The sequence below is a fragment of the Xylaria bambusicola genome (assembly GCF_022495145.1).
Source record: "Xylaria bambusicola strain CBS 139988 unplaced genomic scaffold F5B22scaffold_22, whole genome shotgun sequence".
In the NCBI taxonomy this organism is placed as follows: Eukaryota; Fungi; Ascomycota; class Sordariomycetes; order Xylariales; family Xylariaceae; genus Xylaria; species Xylaria bambusicola.
The window spans coordinates 68,762-86,533 of record NW_025953575.1 but is presented as its reverse complement, the minus strand read 5'-3'; the positions used below and the strand labels follow the sequence as shown (position 1 = coordinate 86,533).

The window sequence follows — 17,772 nt, the reverse complement described above, 5'->3', positions numbered from 1 at the left end:
CATGATGTGGAGACCAGGCTTTGGGTACCTAGAAACTTCAAGGGTTAAATGGGTGTGGCTGTGCGCTACGCGAAAAGTCGCGCTGAAGCGCGTGTGCCGGTTGGGCGTTGCTTCCAGCCTCCCCTCGTTCAATTGTTTGTAAAGTCGGCTGGTCAATTACATGCTGTGACGGCGCCCACCCTCCATTTTATACTCAGACCTGCCCCAGCGTAGCAAGAACCTCTAATTTGTTTGCGACGATAAAGACAATTGTCATGGCGCTTTTACAATATCGGAATATCGTTAATTACGAGGCGCAACAAGGTGCGAATCTAGTCATTTACAAGTTAGACTTCCTGTACCTTCTGACAACAGAGTTATAGCGGCCTTCGAGACCTTCCTGGAGAAGTTCAAGACATCGCCAGAGCAGAGTCTGACACATGCGATCGGCCAGATCAATATTGACGAAGATGACTTGAGCGACGAATACGATTTCATGGACGAGGACGACGAAGGGCACGAACAGCGCCGAAGAGAAAAAGCTGCCTCGAGACAACCGACGCACAAATATTCCGATTTGATGCAAAAGCTCGCGGATCGGTCAATTGACGAGGTCCTGATAGAATTAGACGATCTGGTCACTGCAAGTTTCTCATGTGACCCCCGCCGCAAGCTCTTCCTGCTAACTAAGCCATGTGTGAAGTACGAGAACGACACAGATGATGGGCTCAAACTAGTTGAGTCAATCGAAGGCAACACAAAACACTATGTCGAAATAGTGTCTAGAGCTATTGATAACAAAATGCCTGCGCCCACCACTGGTGTCACGTACGAAACTGTCCGCAACGTTGTCCAGTTCGACATGCACTAACAACAAATTAAATTTCAGATTCAAGGATGACGTTCTAGATGTAATCATGGAGCGAAGACAGGCTCGGAATCGTGATCTTCTTGAGGCCGCTGCTAATAGTAACGACCCTGAATTAGCCGAAAATATTTTCCCTGCGCAGCTTACTCGCCGATATACCCTCGTTTTCAAGCCAAGGACATCGGATGGAGACAAGCCAATAAAGGCGCTTGCCGTGCGACAAGTAAGGGGCGAGCATTTAGGCCATCTTATTACTGTGCGAGGCATCGCCACTCGAGTGTCAGATGTCAAGCCGATGGTCCAGGTTGGTGCATATACCTGTGATCGTTGTGGTTGCGAAATCTTTCAACCAGTCAATGACAAGCAGTATGCGCCTCTGACAAACTGCCCGTCAGCAACTTGCCAAGCGAACCAGTCAAAGGGTCAACTTTTTCAGTCTTCCCGTGCCTCCAAATTTCTACCATTTCAAGAAATCAAGATACAGGAAATGGCAGAACAAGTCCCTATCGGCCAAATTCCCCGAACCCTGACCATCATGTGTTATGGTAGTTCAGTACGAAAAGTTAACCCTGGCGACGTTGTGGATATCTCGGGTGTTTTCCTACCCACGCCGTATACTGGCTTCAAGGCCATGCGAGCCGGACTATTAACAGATACCTATTTGGAAGCTCACCATATCGTGCAACACAAGAAAGCCTATGACGAGATGATCATTGATGACAAGCTCCTACGACGCATCAGTGCATTCAGTCAGTCAGGTGCCGTATACGAAATGCTAGCGAAGTCGATTGCGCCTGAGATTTATGGGCATCTTGATGTGAAGAAAGCTTTGTTGCTTCTTCTTGTTGGTGGTGTTACAAAAGCAATGGGTGATGGTATGCGAATTCGTGGTGATATTAATGTCTGTTTGATGGGTGATCCTGGTGTGGCTAAATCTCAACTGCTGAAGTATATCTCCAAAGTTGCGCCTCGCGGTGTCTACACCTCTGGCCGTGGTTCAAGTGGTGTTGGTCTCACAGCCGCTGTTATGCGTGACCCCGTGACAGACGAGATGGTCCTGGAAGGAGGTGCTCTTGTTCTAGCCGACAATGGTATCTGCTGTATTGATGAATTTGACAAGATGGACGATAACGACAGGACAGCTATCCATGAAGTAATGGAACAGCAAACCATCTCCATATCTAAGGCGGGTATTTCAACAACATTGAACGCAAGGACGTCGATCCTAGCAGCCGCCAATCCTATCTACGGCCGCTATAACCCTCGCATCTCGCCAGTAGAGAACATCAACCTACCCGCTGCCCTACTTTCTCGTTTCGATATCTTGTTCCTTCTTCTTGACACACCAACCCGCGAGAGCGATGCCCAGCTCGCCAAGCATGTAGCCTACGTGCACATGCATAACAAGCACCCCGATCTCTATGCCACAAGCTCAAACGGGGATGCTACTACAGCAGCCAGCGTCGTATTCACGCCGCATGAAGTCCGCGCGTATGTTGCGCAAGCACGCACTTACCGTCCGACGGTTCCTGAGTCTGTAACAGAGTACCTGACAAAGACGTACGTGAAGCTGCGTGACGCTCAGCGCCGGGCTGAAAAGAAGAACAAGCAGTTTAGCCACACGACACCCCGTACTCTTTTGGGTGTCGTGCGCCTCGCGCAAGCGCTAGCCCGCCTCCGATTCGCTAACGAGGTTTCCCAAGACGACGTCGACGAGGCCCTGCGCCTCATTGAGTCCTCAAAGGAGAGTCTCGCTGCCCACGAGGGTGCGGGTGGTCGACGTACGCTCAACGCCGCAAGTAGGATTTACAACTTGGTCAAGGCTCTAGCAGACAGTGGGGCATGCCGTGCGGCCGACGACGAAGACGACGATGACGACGATGACGAGGAAGGCACCGTCGAACTCAGCATGCGCAAGGTCCGGGAACGCGTCCTCGCCAAAGGGTTTACAGAGGATCAGTGGCTCAGTGCGTTGGAAGAGTATACGAGCTTGGATGTAAGTTTCACAATTTTCCTTTATCACGTCCAATTCGTTGCATCCCCCTCTATTTACCCCCATCCGTCTTCCTTCTCGTGCCTTTCATATACAACGGGAATGGAGTGAACACAAACTAACATTATCTAAACCAGGTCTGGCAAACAGCCGGTAATGGCAGCAGGCTAGTCTTCATCACCGCCAATGACGGGGCGGCAGATGAAGACGAGTAATGTTGTTAACAACCACACTTAGTAATGACAAGAGTCATTGATTTTGTCTTGTTTTGTTTTCCTTCCCCGATGAAACACTTCGACACCGGCGTTTCGGTAGGCTTAGGTTCGATATCTGTGTTCACTGTACTAGAGATGGCCTGGTCCGCGTAGAGTGGTGAGATAAGGGGACTGTCAGCTTTGGGACCACAACGTCAAGATCTGGAGTTGAAAATCACAGATATTACTGTTTGTTTCGACACCAAAATCACTAGCTACGCGCTTTGTCTGGCTACACCAAGCGAAATGAAGAAAGATGGCGAGAATACAATAAAATGAATTCATCCGATTCGCAGATAATATGCCCGCTCGATTTGGTCAGTTACTAAGCCAAAGATTATCTCATTCATTAGCCTAGGAGTTGAGATTAGAGCTCCATGGTAAGGAAACAGAAGCAGTCAGCACTGGAAATGAAGTCAATAACTGGTAGTACAAGGATCTTCCTGTATAGTATCCGGCTAGATGCTAGGTAATATGATGGTTATCTACAATATACAACATGCAATGATACAGCACATATCAGCCTGTAGCCCAGCCCTTACATAAAGCACATTTTGCTTTTGTCATTGGACTTGGACGCTCCCTCTCCTCACCATTACGTGGTAGCCCGCAAGTCGTGGAACGCAACACGCTCCATCTCGGCTACTACGCCACCGCCAGCCATAGTCCATTTCTCACTGACGTTCTTCTCGTCAATACGCGAGCGCAGAATGCCACTAGCTGCCCAGTATTCCATAAGAGCGCGAGCCTCTGTCTTTGAGACACCTTGGACGTCCAGGACTTTAACACCCCGTAGGGAATCGAAGACCCGCTCGTCGTACTTGCGGAAAAAAGGGTCCCGCTCTGGAACTTTCTCGCCTTTCTGCGTAGCTATCGCTTGGGCAATCGCTTTGTCCATAGAGGGGATTATAGGCGCGTTACCCTTGGACGTTATGCCAAGAATAGCCGCACCGTTGGCAAAAGTCGTCTTCCCACCTAGTGCATCAGTAAACATGCGCAGAAGAGCCAAGTCGTGACTGTGAATTAGTTCAAAGGCGGGAGACCGGTACTCGCTAACGCGCATGATATGAGCAAGGCCGTCGAGGGAGAATAGGATGGGCGGGCGGCCAGGAAGGAGTAGCTCTTTCCAGAAAGCCTGGAAGACTGGCCACGCAAAGTCGGGCTCCTTGGTTGCATTGATAAGGCCGGCTAGCGTCATGTTACGGGTTACAGAGATGGACAGATGCATATGATCCAGCATGACCTTGTGCTGTGATAGAATAGACTGATTCGCCTGGTAAATAGCTTGCATGAGCTTGACAGTATAGACAGGCTGTGAGAACATTTCCGAGTTGGGTATCGAGGCGTATTCAGTTGCCGCAGTCGTTAATTCCTGTCCTACAAAATAATTTGTTAAACCATGATTCAGCGGCCAGGCTTTTTGAACACATCATTCCGTACCTTCTGGTATGTTGATGACAACCCATTTATTCAACAACCCGGTGGCAAGAGCTTGGAGACCAACTATGCTCTTCCCTGATCCTCTATTTCCGGCCACAACCAGTCTTAGCGTCTCTTTCTTCTCAATCGCGTCCATCATCTGCTTTGCCAGATCTACTGTCTCTTTGCGGACAAGCATATGCGGTGACCGAAACAGGCTCCAGCTCTGGCTGGATTTGAAAGCCTCACACACCCTCAGTTGATCAATACACTCGTCGGGAAGACCGAAGACTTTACCGACCGAGTCGGGATCCCTGACATTTTCAGTGGTCAGGACGTCGAGACCGGTAACTGCGAGAGCATTGTCGTTACTGAGCTGGATGCGCTTGCGGAAGGCCTTTCGTTCGCCAGGTAGCGGAGGTTTGGTTTTATCTGGTGTGCGCTTGTTTCTTCTCAACGAGAGCTTCTTGCCAGCACGGATATGCTTCGTCATCGAGGGCTCAGGGACTTTGCCTAGCTGGGTAGATGTCGTAAAAGCAGCAGACGCCGGTGCAGAGGTGACTCCAAAAACAGGCGCAAGCAGCAGACGCTGCGAGGGCCGAGCGAGGCAGCGCCAGCAATTTGTGCTCGCCATTGGCCTACTTGCCTGGCTCTAATTGGCGGGAGAGAGCAAGTTGTTGAAGTGCTGAAGAGTCCCTTGGCGATGCACACGCACATTTACAGCCTCACCAGACGATACTGCCAGGGCAGGCCGCAGGCCCAGTAAAATTTCCAGATTAGAGGGTTCGCACCGCGCCAAGCCCCACCCAAGTCGAGAGACAATAGTGCGCCGATGTACCTACCTACCTACCGGGCGTCTTGGTAGCGACTACTTAAGGTAGTGGGTAAGTGCATGTACATGCTTCCGGACTTTATCGATTACGAGGTCCCGCCAAAAAACTATCAGCTCCAGAGATCTGGGACTTTTTCTCGTCGCATGCTATCTCCAGTCGGAACCACTACCTACTGTACTACTGTACTCTTGAATCGTCCAATTGAACAGACAATCTGCCTCTGTTCTCGGGGGATCAACCATCACGATGTCTCTTGCCACAGGAAAGACGAGGACAAAGCTCGAGGTGGCTGTTGAGCGGCCTACACCTTACACCTTCGATCTCGGCCTACTACTAGCAAACGATGCAAACCCCATAAACACATCAACACCAGCCGAGAGCACGTCGATGGGCGTCGACCCACTTGAAGCGCAGCTTATTGCAACAGCACGGGACGGTGCGCAAGGTCTAATAAGTACGCCTATTCATCCGACAATCTCTCCCTCGACTACCCAGCTAATGTCCCATTAAGATCAACTCCTAACAACATGTCCGATCTCTTCCACACCACAAGGTGTGCTACTATCACTCCCGCCCCCCAGCACCTCTCTGCCGCGCGAGAAGCCGGTGCCCGAGCCCAAGGCCCCCACGAAATGGGAGCAGTTCGCCGCGAAGCGTGGAATAAAGCCGACGACGCGCGAGCAGCGACGCATGAAGTCGCAGAAGTACAACGAGGAGACGGGCCAGTGGGAGAAGACGTGGGGTTTCAATAAGGACGGTCGCATCGATCGGAAAGAGAAGGGCATGGTACAACAGGACTGGCTCGTTGAGGTAGACGAGAAGAAGGAACGTGAAGACAAGGAGGCGAGGCGGAAGGCGATGAAGGGGAAAAAGAAATGAAATTCCCATAGGTGAGAGAATGGGAAAGGGTATGTGTTGATGATGGAATGGCCTCTGCCCACAGCATTACAGGCGAAGGTGATTTGCCATCCCTTACCTGGCATTATTCATGATACCCCCTTCCCCCCAAAACCCCCCTAAATATTTATGAGAAGGTGAAGCGTTTTGGTTGTCTTTAAAAACCAGGGGTGTGGCGTTAGGGTGGTTAATTCTGTGCCTCATGGGTCTAGCACAAACATTCTACTGGCGTTTGAAAGTGGACAAAAACGGTAGCTTATATATTCATTCCATGCGTCGTCCCAGTATCCATACCCGCTATGATATGTACCGCAAGCAAACAGTATTCCACACCTCAAGATTCCAAAACGCCGTCAACCCAGGGCGCCGGACGACGTGTCATCACATACACCTTACCAGAACCTTACCATGCTTCCTCTCGGCGAACCCCGCAACATCCTCCTAGGCTGTTTACTGTTTTCCGGTAATACCCAACGGTAAAGCACAGCCATATTCCAATGCAGTAGCAGGATGGCATGCCCCAACATAGAGACATGAGGTTAAGCTGGTCAATTAAGTGGCCTGTATGCATGCCTCAGCTTTAGTCTTTCTTCATACGCCCATCGTCCAATCCCCACCACCGTCCAACGGAAATATACGCACTTGGTCCAACAGATACCGCAAAACAATGCTATCAACACAAGGGGTATACCAAAAGCGAATACAGCTGTCATCTCTCAAAAGCAAAGAAAGTGGTATGGAGAGTAGTGAGATTAGGCGTACGTCTGATGAGTCATGAAGAGCCAAGAGAGTCGAAGTGTAAGTGTCCAGTGTCAATCGTAAAATAATAATAACAAGAGCGCCCCCACATGAAATGGGACGGATTTAAGAGTCTAACCGTGAGACTTGGTGTTCTGAGAGGGAGAAGAACTAAACCAACCCATCCACAGCGCTCTCAAATAGCATCACTTTCCGTGGTGTCAGATTAACATAGAACATATCATATGTATGATCATTTAGAAGTTCATTGGTGACAACGGCTTGATGGGAGATAATGGCCGTAGTTCCCGGGTTTGCTGTGAGGGAACTTCTCGGTCAATGGATTGATTAGGCGAAGACGACGAATAGTCAGCTGTCAGATTTCCACTCGATTGGCTAGAGGCCAGTGCCTTTTTCTTCGGTTTTCCATTATGCACTTCGGTAGTATGTACTGAGCATTTGCTGCCATCGGAAGAGGAGATAGTGCGATCGTCAGGCGATTCGTTTCCCCCCGCAAGACCTCGGGGCAAAGGCTGTTGAAACAGTTTGTATTCTTCTTCAATGTACTTGGCCTCGTTCCTGCAGCCCTGCCAGCAGAGGCGCCAGTCGCAAACGAGAAACTTGAAACAAAATGCATCTATCTTCATACAGGGCTGAAAACAGATGCAAAGATTTCGGAAGTCCATTTTGTTCTTATCGGAATGAGCTAAAAGCAGGCTGAGATGGCAGGTAACAGCGAAAAGGAGGTAATATTTGAATGGTGGAAGATTCGACAGTTCGTCAATGAGCATTTGTGGCACCTTTTCAGAGCCAGCACAGTTTCGGGAGATACGCTCCTGGGCTTCTTTCGGAAAGAGCTCATCTGGTAGCTCACGAAGCCAGGCTTTCAGCATAGAACCAATTATATTTATATCGTAGAGATCATCTTGAGCGAAGAGATCGACGTCATATTCTCAAATCAAGTCAGTTTGGGGGTCAAGAACATTAGGATCGGAATACATACCTTCGTCAAATCTCCGCTGCCACTTCTTAATCTGCGGGCCACTTCCAGGAACGCGGTAGAGACCTTCCACATCAGTGCCGTTGAAGTTGAGATAATCTATGGCTCGCCAGGGAAAGGCGGGCATCCAGAATTCTGTCTTGTCTCGCGATTCTTCCAATCTCTTTGAGATTCTAGTCTTGCGTGTCTGCTCAACTAGTGGCAGATTGATAACTTTGAGGATATAGTGCTCATCGTCCACCACTGGTTCCCTCTCAGAGGTACTGGCACTGCGGCCACCTTTTCCAAATAAACCCTTACTGATCATGTCGGCGGCTCGGCTACCTGAACTCCTGAGTCCGCCGAAAAATGTAGAGGCGCCGTTGTCTTTGATGGAAGGAGGCTGGCTCCTATTTTCTTTATCATTGCGATATTCTTTATGCGATGACGTATCACGAAAGGCCCGATCTGCCGAATGATTGCGCGTGGACGAATTCATCATATTTCTAAAAGACCTATCATGTGCCTCCGGATTAATTGGGGCCGTCTTGAGTGGTGGGTGCTCATCGAAGTGTGCCGCTTTCTCCGGTTCGGTCATTTGAATTGTAACATTAGGCTGTAGATTTTGACCATCCTGCTCTTTAAATGATCTATTGCGACCTAATAATGTAAATGGCTTCGGCTTGCTCTTTTTCAACGTTGCCGGCTCATGTTCACTAGTAGCTGGTAGAGGTACATCTGATTTTGCTGCCAAAACAGGTGCAGGTTTTTGTATCGTTAAGTCAGGAGAAGATTGGTCTAAAGGTTTACAAAAACAGTCAGCATTTACAGAAACGTAAGTGGGGGGCTTGTAATCGTTGTCCCTTATGTGACGCACCGGAATTTTTGGAGGATTTGCTCGGAACTCTTTCTGCCATTATAGGTAAATCGAGGCCTCGCGACATAGCCTCACTATTGCTCGCAGTGTGGGTATGTGGCTGAAGTTGGTTGTTGGACCTTGCGCCCTTCCCAAAGTTGAAGAACCGGCTACCACTCCTCGTGTGCTTCTCTTCGTTGCGGCCTTGGACCAGGGACAAATTGGGCGACGTCGTAGACTGACTAATAGATGATACAGCGGGTGTGTTCTGTGGGTTATGGTTAGAATAATTGGGTTCCTTGCGAAGGAGATGCGTATCGTCGGCAGAGCGCAAGGGCAGCGGCGGCGGGGATTCTTCGACTGGGAGCGACCGGGGCTCCCCTTGCCGGGTTTGCGGCCTCCTAGTCGGGTTGAATTTACTGAAAGGAGAGCGAGGAGATTTGGGCGACTTGTTCGAGAGACTCGGTGACAGGACTTGAAGAGTGTTATCGGGGGCGAATAAAGAGCTCGGGCTTGGTCTGTCTGTGATACCCGGGGCAGTGGATTCGGGAGAAGCAAGCGTGGCAGCGGTAGTGGCAGTGGAGGGGAGCGGGCCCTTGGATTCCTCGCTGAGAGCAGATGAGGAAACGTCTTCAGCCAAAGCCAGCGGCTGAGGTGCGGACCTGCGTCCCATTATTGCATGTGTGGCGGCGTTGTACGGCCGCCGCAAGCCAATTTGAGCAATGGAGGGAGGTATCCGGGTATTATTGGCTCGCTGGCAGCTGAGCAGGCATCGGACCAAGTTCAAAAATAAACGGATTATACGCGCTGCCGCAGACGGGAGGATGGCAAGGAACAGGCTGTTCGTCTCGCGCGTCGGTGGAATGTTGTATCAGAATTACCCAATTCCAATTCCTAACTCCTGGGGGTGGTGTCAGGCTGGTTGCGCTTAACTGATTGGTAGCGGTAAAATACTTTGTAGATTGTTGAAACCCGCGACGAAACCCCAAAATCACCCACCATTAGAGTGGCCCAATACACCAATGCAACGACCGGCCAATACCAACAGGCCAGAGACAAGATGGCTGAGCGATACTTGCCTTAGGCAAGACAGAGGTAGTTGGACAATCCAATGTGCATAGATTCTGAGAATGGCGGAAGATTCGGTTGCCTGCGACGCATTTGTTCTGTTACCGAGGCGCAAGATGCTTGAGAGGCATTGGTAACAATTAGAGAGGATGCCAGGTGACTTTAGGAGGTCTAAAAGCTTGGCTCATGATGAGCGATGGACGGGGGCAGTATGGTCGTTACCTGTACAGATCGCTAGGGGGTCAAGGACGTGGGAAATGTTACCTGCCCACGAAGTACGTACCTACATAGGTAGGTAGGTACTTACTCGGTGCGCAGTGCAACCTAGAATTACGTAGGTACATACCATACCTTTATACATAGAGGTAGGGTACTTTCGGTACCCAGGGATTCTCCTTTATTTGAGCACTAAATCTACCTATAGGTACCTAGGAGGTAGATACCTAGGTATTCACTTAGGTAGGTAGGTGCTACCACTGCAAGTAGCGTGTGTATGCTAGACTTGGAACTCCTTTAGGACTCATTCTTTCACCACCTAAGCACTTAGTAATCTTATATCTACCTCAAATATGTAATATATCTGACCGTTGAGATAGAATACAGATAATTAGCGCTACCTGCTACGTAATGCACTAGGTAGGTCAGGATACTCTATAAGTACGATAGAGGGTTCGGTCGAGTCCACTTGAATACGACTCAGTTCTACTTAGAGTTGCCTCCGTCTTCAATACCAAGCAGTAGTACGTACACACCTTACGCAAGAACACGCCGCTGGCATTCGTAATACTATACCAACATAGCAGTTATGCACAAAGCATCAAATCCACAACTAGACAGAAGCCTACATACATATCTACATACATAGTATAGTAGTGCATGGTTTGTAGGTACTAGCAGTAAGTAGAGAAGGTGGTGATCCATCTCCAAGGCTGTCATACACCTACTGTACATACAGTAGGTATGTACTTGGACAGAATGTATCTTTGGCTCTGTTGTGCGCCTCCCGCAGTGCCAAGAATACCACACTCAGCAGGGGGTCTCGGGGGAGTTTGCATTGGCGACGAAGCTATTGCCTAGTCCAGATAGAGAAGGCTTGACAGGGGTCTCGTGAACCAAAAACACAACCCCACTTGATATCTGAAACGCGCCAGACCCTGGGTCTCCTCAAAGCTCTATCACAAATTAGTACCAAAGTACCTCGAAGAATCCGCAACGTTAGAAGAGCCCCCAACAGTCACCAACCCGATGTAAAAATGTAGAGAAAAGATGAGGAAAGAAGGTAGGTAGAAATAGAAACAGCCAGCACCAAAGTGCTGAGACAGAGAGATACCTACCTACCTACCTATCTACAGCACTCCCATACAGTAGCAGTGTCTGACCCTTACGTCATATCTAAGGACACTAACCTGTGGTAACATGCGTTCAACCCTTCCAGCTTGTAGGTGACAATACATAGTATGAGATTTATTGCAGCAGTTCGATGCCTACATAGTAGAGTAGGTATGCAATAGATAGGTAGATAGATAGGCTTAAGGCTACCAGGTAGCTAGGATTACTAGAGTACCAATGCTGTGAGAACAATGCGATGGGATGTTCCGTACATTATCGATGGCCTATCGCTGCTGCTGCTGCTGAGGCATACAGGCACCGTGTTCTAGAACAACTTGAAGCAAGACAACCCCATGCTTGGCTGTATGATTGAAATCCATACATACTTACTTAAGTACATATAGGTGCAGCTATTTATATCACCTTCGGCTGTCTTGCTTACCTTAGGCACCTAACATACTTCGTAAGATACCTACGTAGGTAGGTAATTAATAGTACGTGGGTACATACCCGGTACTCCCCTTCTGGGGTTCGTCGTCTATTCTGCATACTTAGTACGCTGTACCGGTACTTAGAGCAGGCAACAACATGTACATGGCAGATACATGGGTAGGTATCTCTTGTCATTGCACTGTAGCCTGTAGGTTCCCCTCCCACCCCACCTCTCACTTCTTCTTCCTCACCATGGTCGACAATCAGTTGGCGAATATCGTCAACCCATGTGTTTGATACTATCATCCTAAGAACCAAGGTACTTGGAGCCCATAGTTTGAGTAAGCCTCATAGTCCCAGAGATGGCGGGCTTGAATCAACTACCAGAGGAACTACAGCTTGCCACAGCCCAACACGTCAAGTATATACAAAGTCTAGACACAAGAAAGGACGAGTACGATTACTGGCTTACCGAGCATCTGCGTTTAAATGGGCTCTACTGGGGATTGACTGCACTACACCTCCTCAGGCATCCCAATGCGCTTCCTCGAGACGAGACAGTCGACTTTGTCTTATCATGTCAACATGAAAATGGGGGGTTCGGTGCTGCACCAGGCCACGATGCACACATGCTCTACACCGTCAGCGCTGTGCAGATTCTTGCTCTGGTCGACGCCTTTGACGAGCTTGAGACGCGCGGCACCGGCAAGCTGAAGGTTGCGCAATGTGAGTCAGACTGGCTAGCTGCGTCCGGCTCATCGGATTGGCAAAACTAATAAAAGTGTACTTGCCAGTCATGGCAGGACTACAGGATCGAGAAAAGGGCACCTTCGCTGGTGACGAATGGGGAGAAGAAGACACTCGCTTCCTGTACGGAGCACTGAATGCCTTATCCCTTCTTGACATGCTACATCTAGTCGACGTCGACAAGGCAGTGAAACACGTTGCTGCTTGCGCCAACTTCGACGGCGGATATGGTGTCAACCCGGGCGACGAGTCGCATTCCGGTCAGATCTTCACCTGTGTAGCTGCGCTTACTATAGCCAAGAGACAAGACCTGATCGATGTAGACAGGCTAGCTGGGTGGTTGAGCGAGCGACAGCTTCCAAACGGTGGCTTGAACGGCCGACCAGAGAAGAAAGAAGACGTTTGCTATAGCTGGTGGGTCTTGAGTAGTCTCTCGATGATTGACCGCGCACACTGGATCGATCGAGAGAAACTCATCGGCTTCATCCTGCAATCTCAAGATATCGAGAATGGCGGCATATCGGACCGACCTGGTAACATGGTCGATGTCTGGCATACGCTTTTCGGTCTCACCGGCTTGAGCCTTTTAGGTTACCCCGGTCTGGATGATATTGACCCTGTGTACTGCCTACCAAAATCCACGATTCAGCGTATAATAGGCAAGCAGACTTAGACCAATCCAAAGGAGCGAGATACGCTGTTTGCCATGTTAGATGAACTATTTTTGACTTTCCAATACACTCATCCAACTAGAATAAAACGCATATCCCCACTCTTGTGGCTGGTTAACCTCACCTCTTGCTACACATTCAACTCCATGGCTTTGGAGTGGAGATAAAGGAGAAGTAGGATCCATCCCCAGACGTTTAGTGTTGTGCCGGGGCAGAAAACGCATGTGATGTCCATGATTAAGCAAAGCATATTGTACACCAGTCAGTAGGCTATCAAGCCATTCATGTAAAGTCATTATATATCATTGAGACATGTACTTGCAATGAGATAATGTTCCAGTCGAGTGCAACGTTGATTTATACAGTCATTAGGGTGTCGCACTCCACTGATCATTCGATTTTTCTTCATGTCCCGGAGTCTCTTGGAATAAAACATTTGTCCTAAGTGAATAACTACTTGGGTATACCAATCATCAGACATCTCATGGGGAGTTATCGACCTTGCTGAGAAAATGATAGCATGGTGACAGCTAAAGGCCCCCCTACTAATACCTAAGTATTGTACTTTATTTGTAATGGCACATATCTATGGAAATTGGCTATTTCATTGGCCAATTGAATCCGATTTGGAGGAGTCAATTCGGACTCCTTCATCAGTAATCCTGCTGCCACAGGTTCTTACTTTACCAAGACTCCTTTGGGACTCATAGTCGTGCCAGATTGTAAGGGGTCGCGTGAGAATGTCAAGTGTATCCTAGAGCGTACCTAAACACAGAGAGACCTTTGCGTTGAAATAAACATGTGGCATCTGTACCAAAGGGTCGCGAACGACATTTACAAGCTGACACAGATGGCATATGATCATGATATATTTACGGGGTACTTTATAAATAAGCATTGTGTAGTAGAGTTCGACTCTACCTGTTTGCAGTGTCACGATTTAATTCACCGTTGCGTGTCAGGAATACAAATAGATGGCACTTCCAAGCAGGAAGCCAGGACTGGAGCCTTGATTTCTTTTTGATATGAAACATCCGAAATAACGCCTGTCCATTCTGCAGCAGAACTCCGTCCGCACATGCACGCAAAACATCAAGAAGGAAAAAAGGAAGAAAGCAGAAGATGAAGTATACCTCTTCCATCGACGTCTATATGTGTTGCCATCAATATGCGAATCGTATAGGCGCAGAACAGATACCCCTGAGGGATTATCGATCTCACCTATGCAAACGTCCGTCGCCAGCGCTTAGCCATTTAAAAAGTTTGAACCATGTTCGTGACCTGCGGTCTCAGGATCCCACACTTCTTTTTTAGCGTCTTGACGGATTCTATGAATAGCTCGTCGCTATCCCACTGCCCCGCGCTTTCGACGGAGAAGATAAAATGATCTTTTCTGCGGCCTAGCGTAACTTTGCCTTCGAATTCCGGATGTCGCAGCGCTTCGCGGCTGACAGTATCCCGCATGGGGTCTTTAACGACGGCCTTCAGTTCGCCTTCGTGACCTTCGTATCCACTTCCTTGTTGCTTCGCTTCTTGTTTAGTCACTTTCTCGAGACTGATAACGCCGGGTATGAAACAACCAGCAAATTTCTCGGCCTCGGCGCCCAGGATTGGCCGCAGGATTGTGATCTTTGGCATTAACCTGTAGCTTGCGGTGGCGACGGGCGAGTATTTGGCGTGATCCCAGCCAAAGCCTTTATGCATGTGCATCTCGATATCGATCTCCTGCCCGGGACGCATCTTCGCGATTAGAATATCGGGATTGACTGGGCGGATGGTGTCTTCGCCCGAAAACCACTTGGCTTGGCCGCCAAGGGGCTCGAAGACTATGTCCCGCGCGTAGATGTGCGCATTATCGTAAAGCACTAGAGGGTCTCTGGCGTCCTTTGGCACATCCTTTTTGCGTGTACATTTTGCGGCGAGCTTTAAACTAACCGTGTTTGTATCGTAGGTCGTCGCATATGCGTCCTCTTCGGGACCAGGCTTGCGCCAGAACCCCATGAACTCGCGCAGACCTTTCTTGCCACCTGTGAAGGGAATAAGGCCAAGCCGGTGCGCGAGGACCTCGTCTTGGATCACCGATGTGTTGTTATTAACGAAAACTGTCTCGATGGCGAGTGTGGGGATCTCGGCGATCATTATCCTGCGAAAAGCATTGGCGATGGAGGCATCGACGCCAATGAGGGAGAATTGGGATTCGAATTGGTCATTTTGATGAAACTGTATCCTGAACTTGCGGCGGAATTCCTCCTTGTCCCAGGCATGTTCTTCGTTTGCATAGTTTTCAGGATAGTCGTCTGAGACGGTGTTCGTTACGGTTTCTTTATTGATACCGACGGTCTAGTAAAGTGGTCAGTATCCGACTACGAAGAGTGCGAACAATAATGAACCTACATTGCGCTCCTCGACCTCTGCAGCGCTCGGCACTCGTCGTCCAGAAGAAGGTGCCATAATCTCGTCTATAAGTGTGGTCTCTATGGATGGTGGGGTGAGTTGAAAGAGCTATGTTATCCAAAGGAAAAAAGTTGGAGAGGGCCGGGGTTATCGATAACAGTAAATAAGATAAGTTGCACCTATTCCGGGCGCTTAGTCTAGCTGACCAGGGACCCCCCACCCATCTAATCGATCTACCTCACTGACTCCCTGCATCAACTGACTGGTTTGAATGTAAAAATTATCTTCACTCTATAGAAATAGTAAACTTGCGAAAAGGTCGAACATTTTGAAGTATATTCTATATGAGTATACGCTGCTGAGATGAATTAGAGCTGGCACAAACCTTGCACATGGTTGGAGCCTTTGATGTCTATGTATCTATTAATTTAGTTCAGCCAGATCAGAGCAAATTCTTGTCAGATCCCAGCCGATAGCTACTACGGCCTGCTACTTGTACAGTTTAGAATACACCAAAAAGTGACAGTGAGCAACAATGATACGGGCCTAAATACTAATACAGTCAGTCAGCGTAGGCTTAGAATAGTTTGGTGCCAGCAGCTTGCTGCATAAAGAATCCCTTGAGAGGCCCCATCGCATTGACGGCGCTCAAACCCCATGAGCGCAGCGGGACAAGCGGCCCGCTCTCAACCGAATATAGCTTATGCAGCTTGTCTACTACACCGAGCATGATGTGATTTGCAACGTATCGTTCCGAGGTGTATGATTCCAAGGACATACGCGCTCCAATATCCTGGCCGTGTGATACCGCGTAGTCGATGGTCTTGGCTAGGGTTTCTACATCACCTTGTCCTTGGTTGAGACCTTGGCCGGCAAGTGGATGGATAGTGTGCGCAGCATCACCTACTAATGCTACGCGCTCGCCGATATAGGTATCTGCGTGGCGCATTCTCAGGGGGAAAGACGCGACAGTGCCCTCCTGTACGCCGACGACATTCTGTGGTACGGATTGGGCGTTGAACCGCGTGTGCTGCAGCCTCCAAGCTAATTCTCCCTCATGTCCCGAACTCATCGTGTGCATGAATCGCAAATCCACGGGGCTGAGACGAAAGGCAGCATTGACAAGAGCGATAAAATCTTTTGCCGAAATGCTCTTCAACAATGCCGCATTTTGTGGTGTCGTAGACCAGACGAGGGTTGAGCGATTGCCGGGAAGAGGTAGCATGGCAATTGGCCCTGTGGGTAGAAACCTCTGGTAGGCAATCTTCATGTCGTCTCCAGCCCAGCCGTTGCCTTCTAACTCTAACGTCGCGACAACGCCGTGGCGTCCGTAATCCCAACCCTTGCTATCAATACCGGCAAAGGTTCTCACCGGACTGTTAGCCCCGTCTGCACCGACGAGTAGCCGAGCTGCTAGTTGCTTCCCTCCACCAAGATGAACAATCGGCCACTGCCGGAGATCCAGCTCCTCTGTCTCTTCGCCTAGGGTAATATTCTCTACACGAGCGCTGTTGAACGTCGTAATGCCACTGAGCTCGTCGATACGTTTTAGGAGACCCGATGTAAGGTTTAGGTTCTCAATCATATATGCGATGGTACGTCCGTTTGTAGCCGACCCTGGCGCCCAGTCAAATTCAATGCGCGCATCCGATACACCATCCCAGACTTGCATCTCGTGGTATGGCTGAACTCGATCTCGTTGTAAATGCCTCCAGGCACCAATCTGGTCGAGGAACTTGGCTGAAGACGGCGTGAGAGAGCTACAGCGATTCGAAAAGCTATCGGGGGAGAGCTGCCATGACCGTAGCTTGCCTAGGTCCTGAGCTTCGACGAGCGCCACCCGTAGATCGGCGGTGATGGGGTTTGCCTCTGTAAATACCGTACTTAGTGCCGGGTCTTCGAATTCGCATATCAACGAGACATACTCAATGCAGCAAGAAGACTGAGGCCCGCTGGCCCGCCACCAATACAGACAACATCGTAGATGTCAGGTTGGGGAGCAGTCGCATATGATCTAGCCAGCGATTGCTTCAGCTTCCTGTTGCAGCTTCTGCATATATTTAGTGGCGACAATCGCAGGCGTCGAGTTGCTAGCTTGATTGCGTCCATGCTGCTTGCTTGCACAGCACTTCAAACACCCATCGGTAGTGGGATGATGATCGAAAAATACCTGGATATACCTAGGTAGAAGGTAGCTCATGCCAAGAGTCAGTGCCAATCCATACCGGGCTGAGGTTGCAAGGTTAGGTAGCTCCCGAGCTCCCTGGATTAGTATATCATCGCCCGAAGATTACCCACAACATGCCGGCCTTCCT

General features: G+C 49.4%; 8 protein-coding genes across 8 annotated transcripts; 3 read left to right on the top strand and 5 right to left on the bottom strand.

Moving 5' to 3' along the window:
• The first annotated feature begins 29 nt into the window (after positions 1-29).
• Positions 30-3,532, top strand: F5B22DRAFT_607553 (DNA replication licensing factor mcm7). Its single transcript, XM_047975014.1, has 5 exons — positions 30-303; positions 363-622; positions 683-807; positions 869-2,843; positions 2,978-3,532. Exons 1-5 carry the CDS (start codon positions 255-257, stop codon positions 3,053-3,055), a joined length of 2,487 nt encoding a protein of 828 aa, XP_047830514.1. The 5' UTR covers positions 30-254; the 3' UTR covers positions 3,056-3,532.
• On the bottom strand, positions 3,321-5,276 carry F5B22DRAFT_192700 (mitochondrial ribosomal death-associated protein 3-domain-containing protein). The gene is made up of 2 exons (XM_047969516.1): positions 4,535-5,276; positions 3,321-4,471 (listed from the first exon to the last, which is right to left on the bottom strand). Exons 1-2 carry the CDS (start codon positions 5,145-5,147, stop codon positions 3,690-3,692), a joined length of 1,395 nt encoding a protein of 464 aa, XP_047830513.1. The 5' UTR covers positions 5,148-5,276; the 3' UTR covers positions 3,321-3,689.
• Positions 5,277-5,434: 158 nt separating this feature from the next.
• Positions 5,435-6,335, top strand: F5B22DRAFT_192724 (ribosomal biogenesis regulatory protein). Its single transcript, XM_047969517.1, has 2 exons — positions 5,435-5,800; positions 5,858-6,335. The coding sequence occupies exons 1-2, from the start codon at positions 5,593-5,595 to the stop codon at positions 6,223-6,225; spliced, it is 576 nt and encodes a 191-aa protein (XP_047830512.1). The 5' UTR covers positions 5,435-5,592; the 3' UTR covers positions 6,226-6,335.
• A 903-nt stretch (positions 6,336-7,238) lies between these two features.
• Positions 7,239-9,489, bottom strand: F5B22DRAFT_636513 (uncharacterized protein; the record flags this gene model as incomplete). Its single annotated transcript, XM_047977293.1, has 3 exons — positions 7,239-7,933; positions 7,985-8,758; positions 8,838-9,489. The coding sequence occupies 3 exons, from the start codon at positions 9,487-9,489 to the stop codon at positions 7,239-7,241; spliced, it is 2,121 nt and encodes a 706-aa protein (XP_047830511.1).
• Positions 9,490-11,854: 2,365 nt separating this feature from the next.
• On the top strand, positions 11,855-13,600 carry F5B22DRAFT_607546 (terpenoid cyclases/protein prenyltransferase alpha-alpha toroid). Its single transcript, XM_047975013.1, has 2 exons — positions 11,855-12,371; positions 12,440-13,600. The coding sequence occupies exons 1-2, from the start codon at positions 12,008-12,010 to the stop codon at positions 13,063-13,065; spliced, it is 990 nt and encodes a 329-aa protein (XP_047830510.1). The 5' UTR covers positions 11,855-12,007; the 3' UTR covers positions 13,066-13,600.
• A 301-nt stretch (positions 13,601-13,901) lies between these two features.
• F5B22DRAFT_192662 (uncharacterized protein) lies at positions 13,902-14,348 on the bottom strand. Its single transcript, XM_047969515.1, has one exon. The coding sequence runs from the start codon at positions 14,203-14,205 to the stop codon at positions 13,981-13,983; it is 225 nt and encodes a 74-aa protein (XP_047830509.1). The 5' UTR covers positions 14,206-14,348; the 3' UTR covers positions 13,902-13,980.
• Positions 14,203-15,568, bottom strand: F5B22DRAFT_192651 (DNA-directed RNA polymerase). Its single transcript, XM_047969514.1, has 2 exons — positions 15,458-15,568; positions 14,203-15,403 (listed from the first exon to the last, which is right to left on the bottom strand). Exons 1-2 carry the CDS (start codon positions 15,512-15,514, stop codon positions 14,318-14,320), a joined length of 1,143 nt encoding a protein of 380 aa, XP_047830508.1. The 5' UTR covers positions 15,515-15,568; the 3' UTR covers positions 14,203-14,317.
• Positions 15,569-15,719: 151 nt separating this feature from the next.
• F5B22DRAFT_607542 (uncharacterized protein) lies at positions 15,720-17,687 on the bottom strand. Its single transcript, XM_047975012.1, has 2 exons — positions 17,383-17,687; positions 15,720-17,326 (listed from the first exon to the last, which is right to left on the bottom strand). The coding sequence occupies exons 1-2, from the start codon at positions 17,564-17,566 to the stop codon at positions 16,035-16,037; spliced, it is 1,476 nt and encodes a 491-aa protein (XP_047830507.1). The 5' UTR covers positions 17,567-17,687; the 3' UTR covers positions 15,720-16,034.
• Positions 17,688-17,772: the final 85 nt, after the last annotated feature.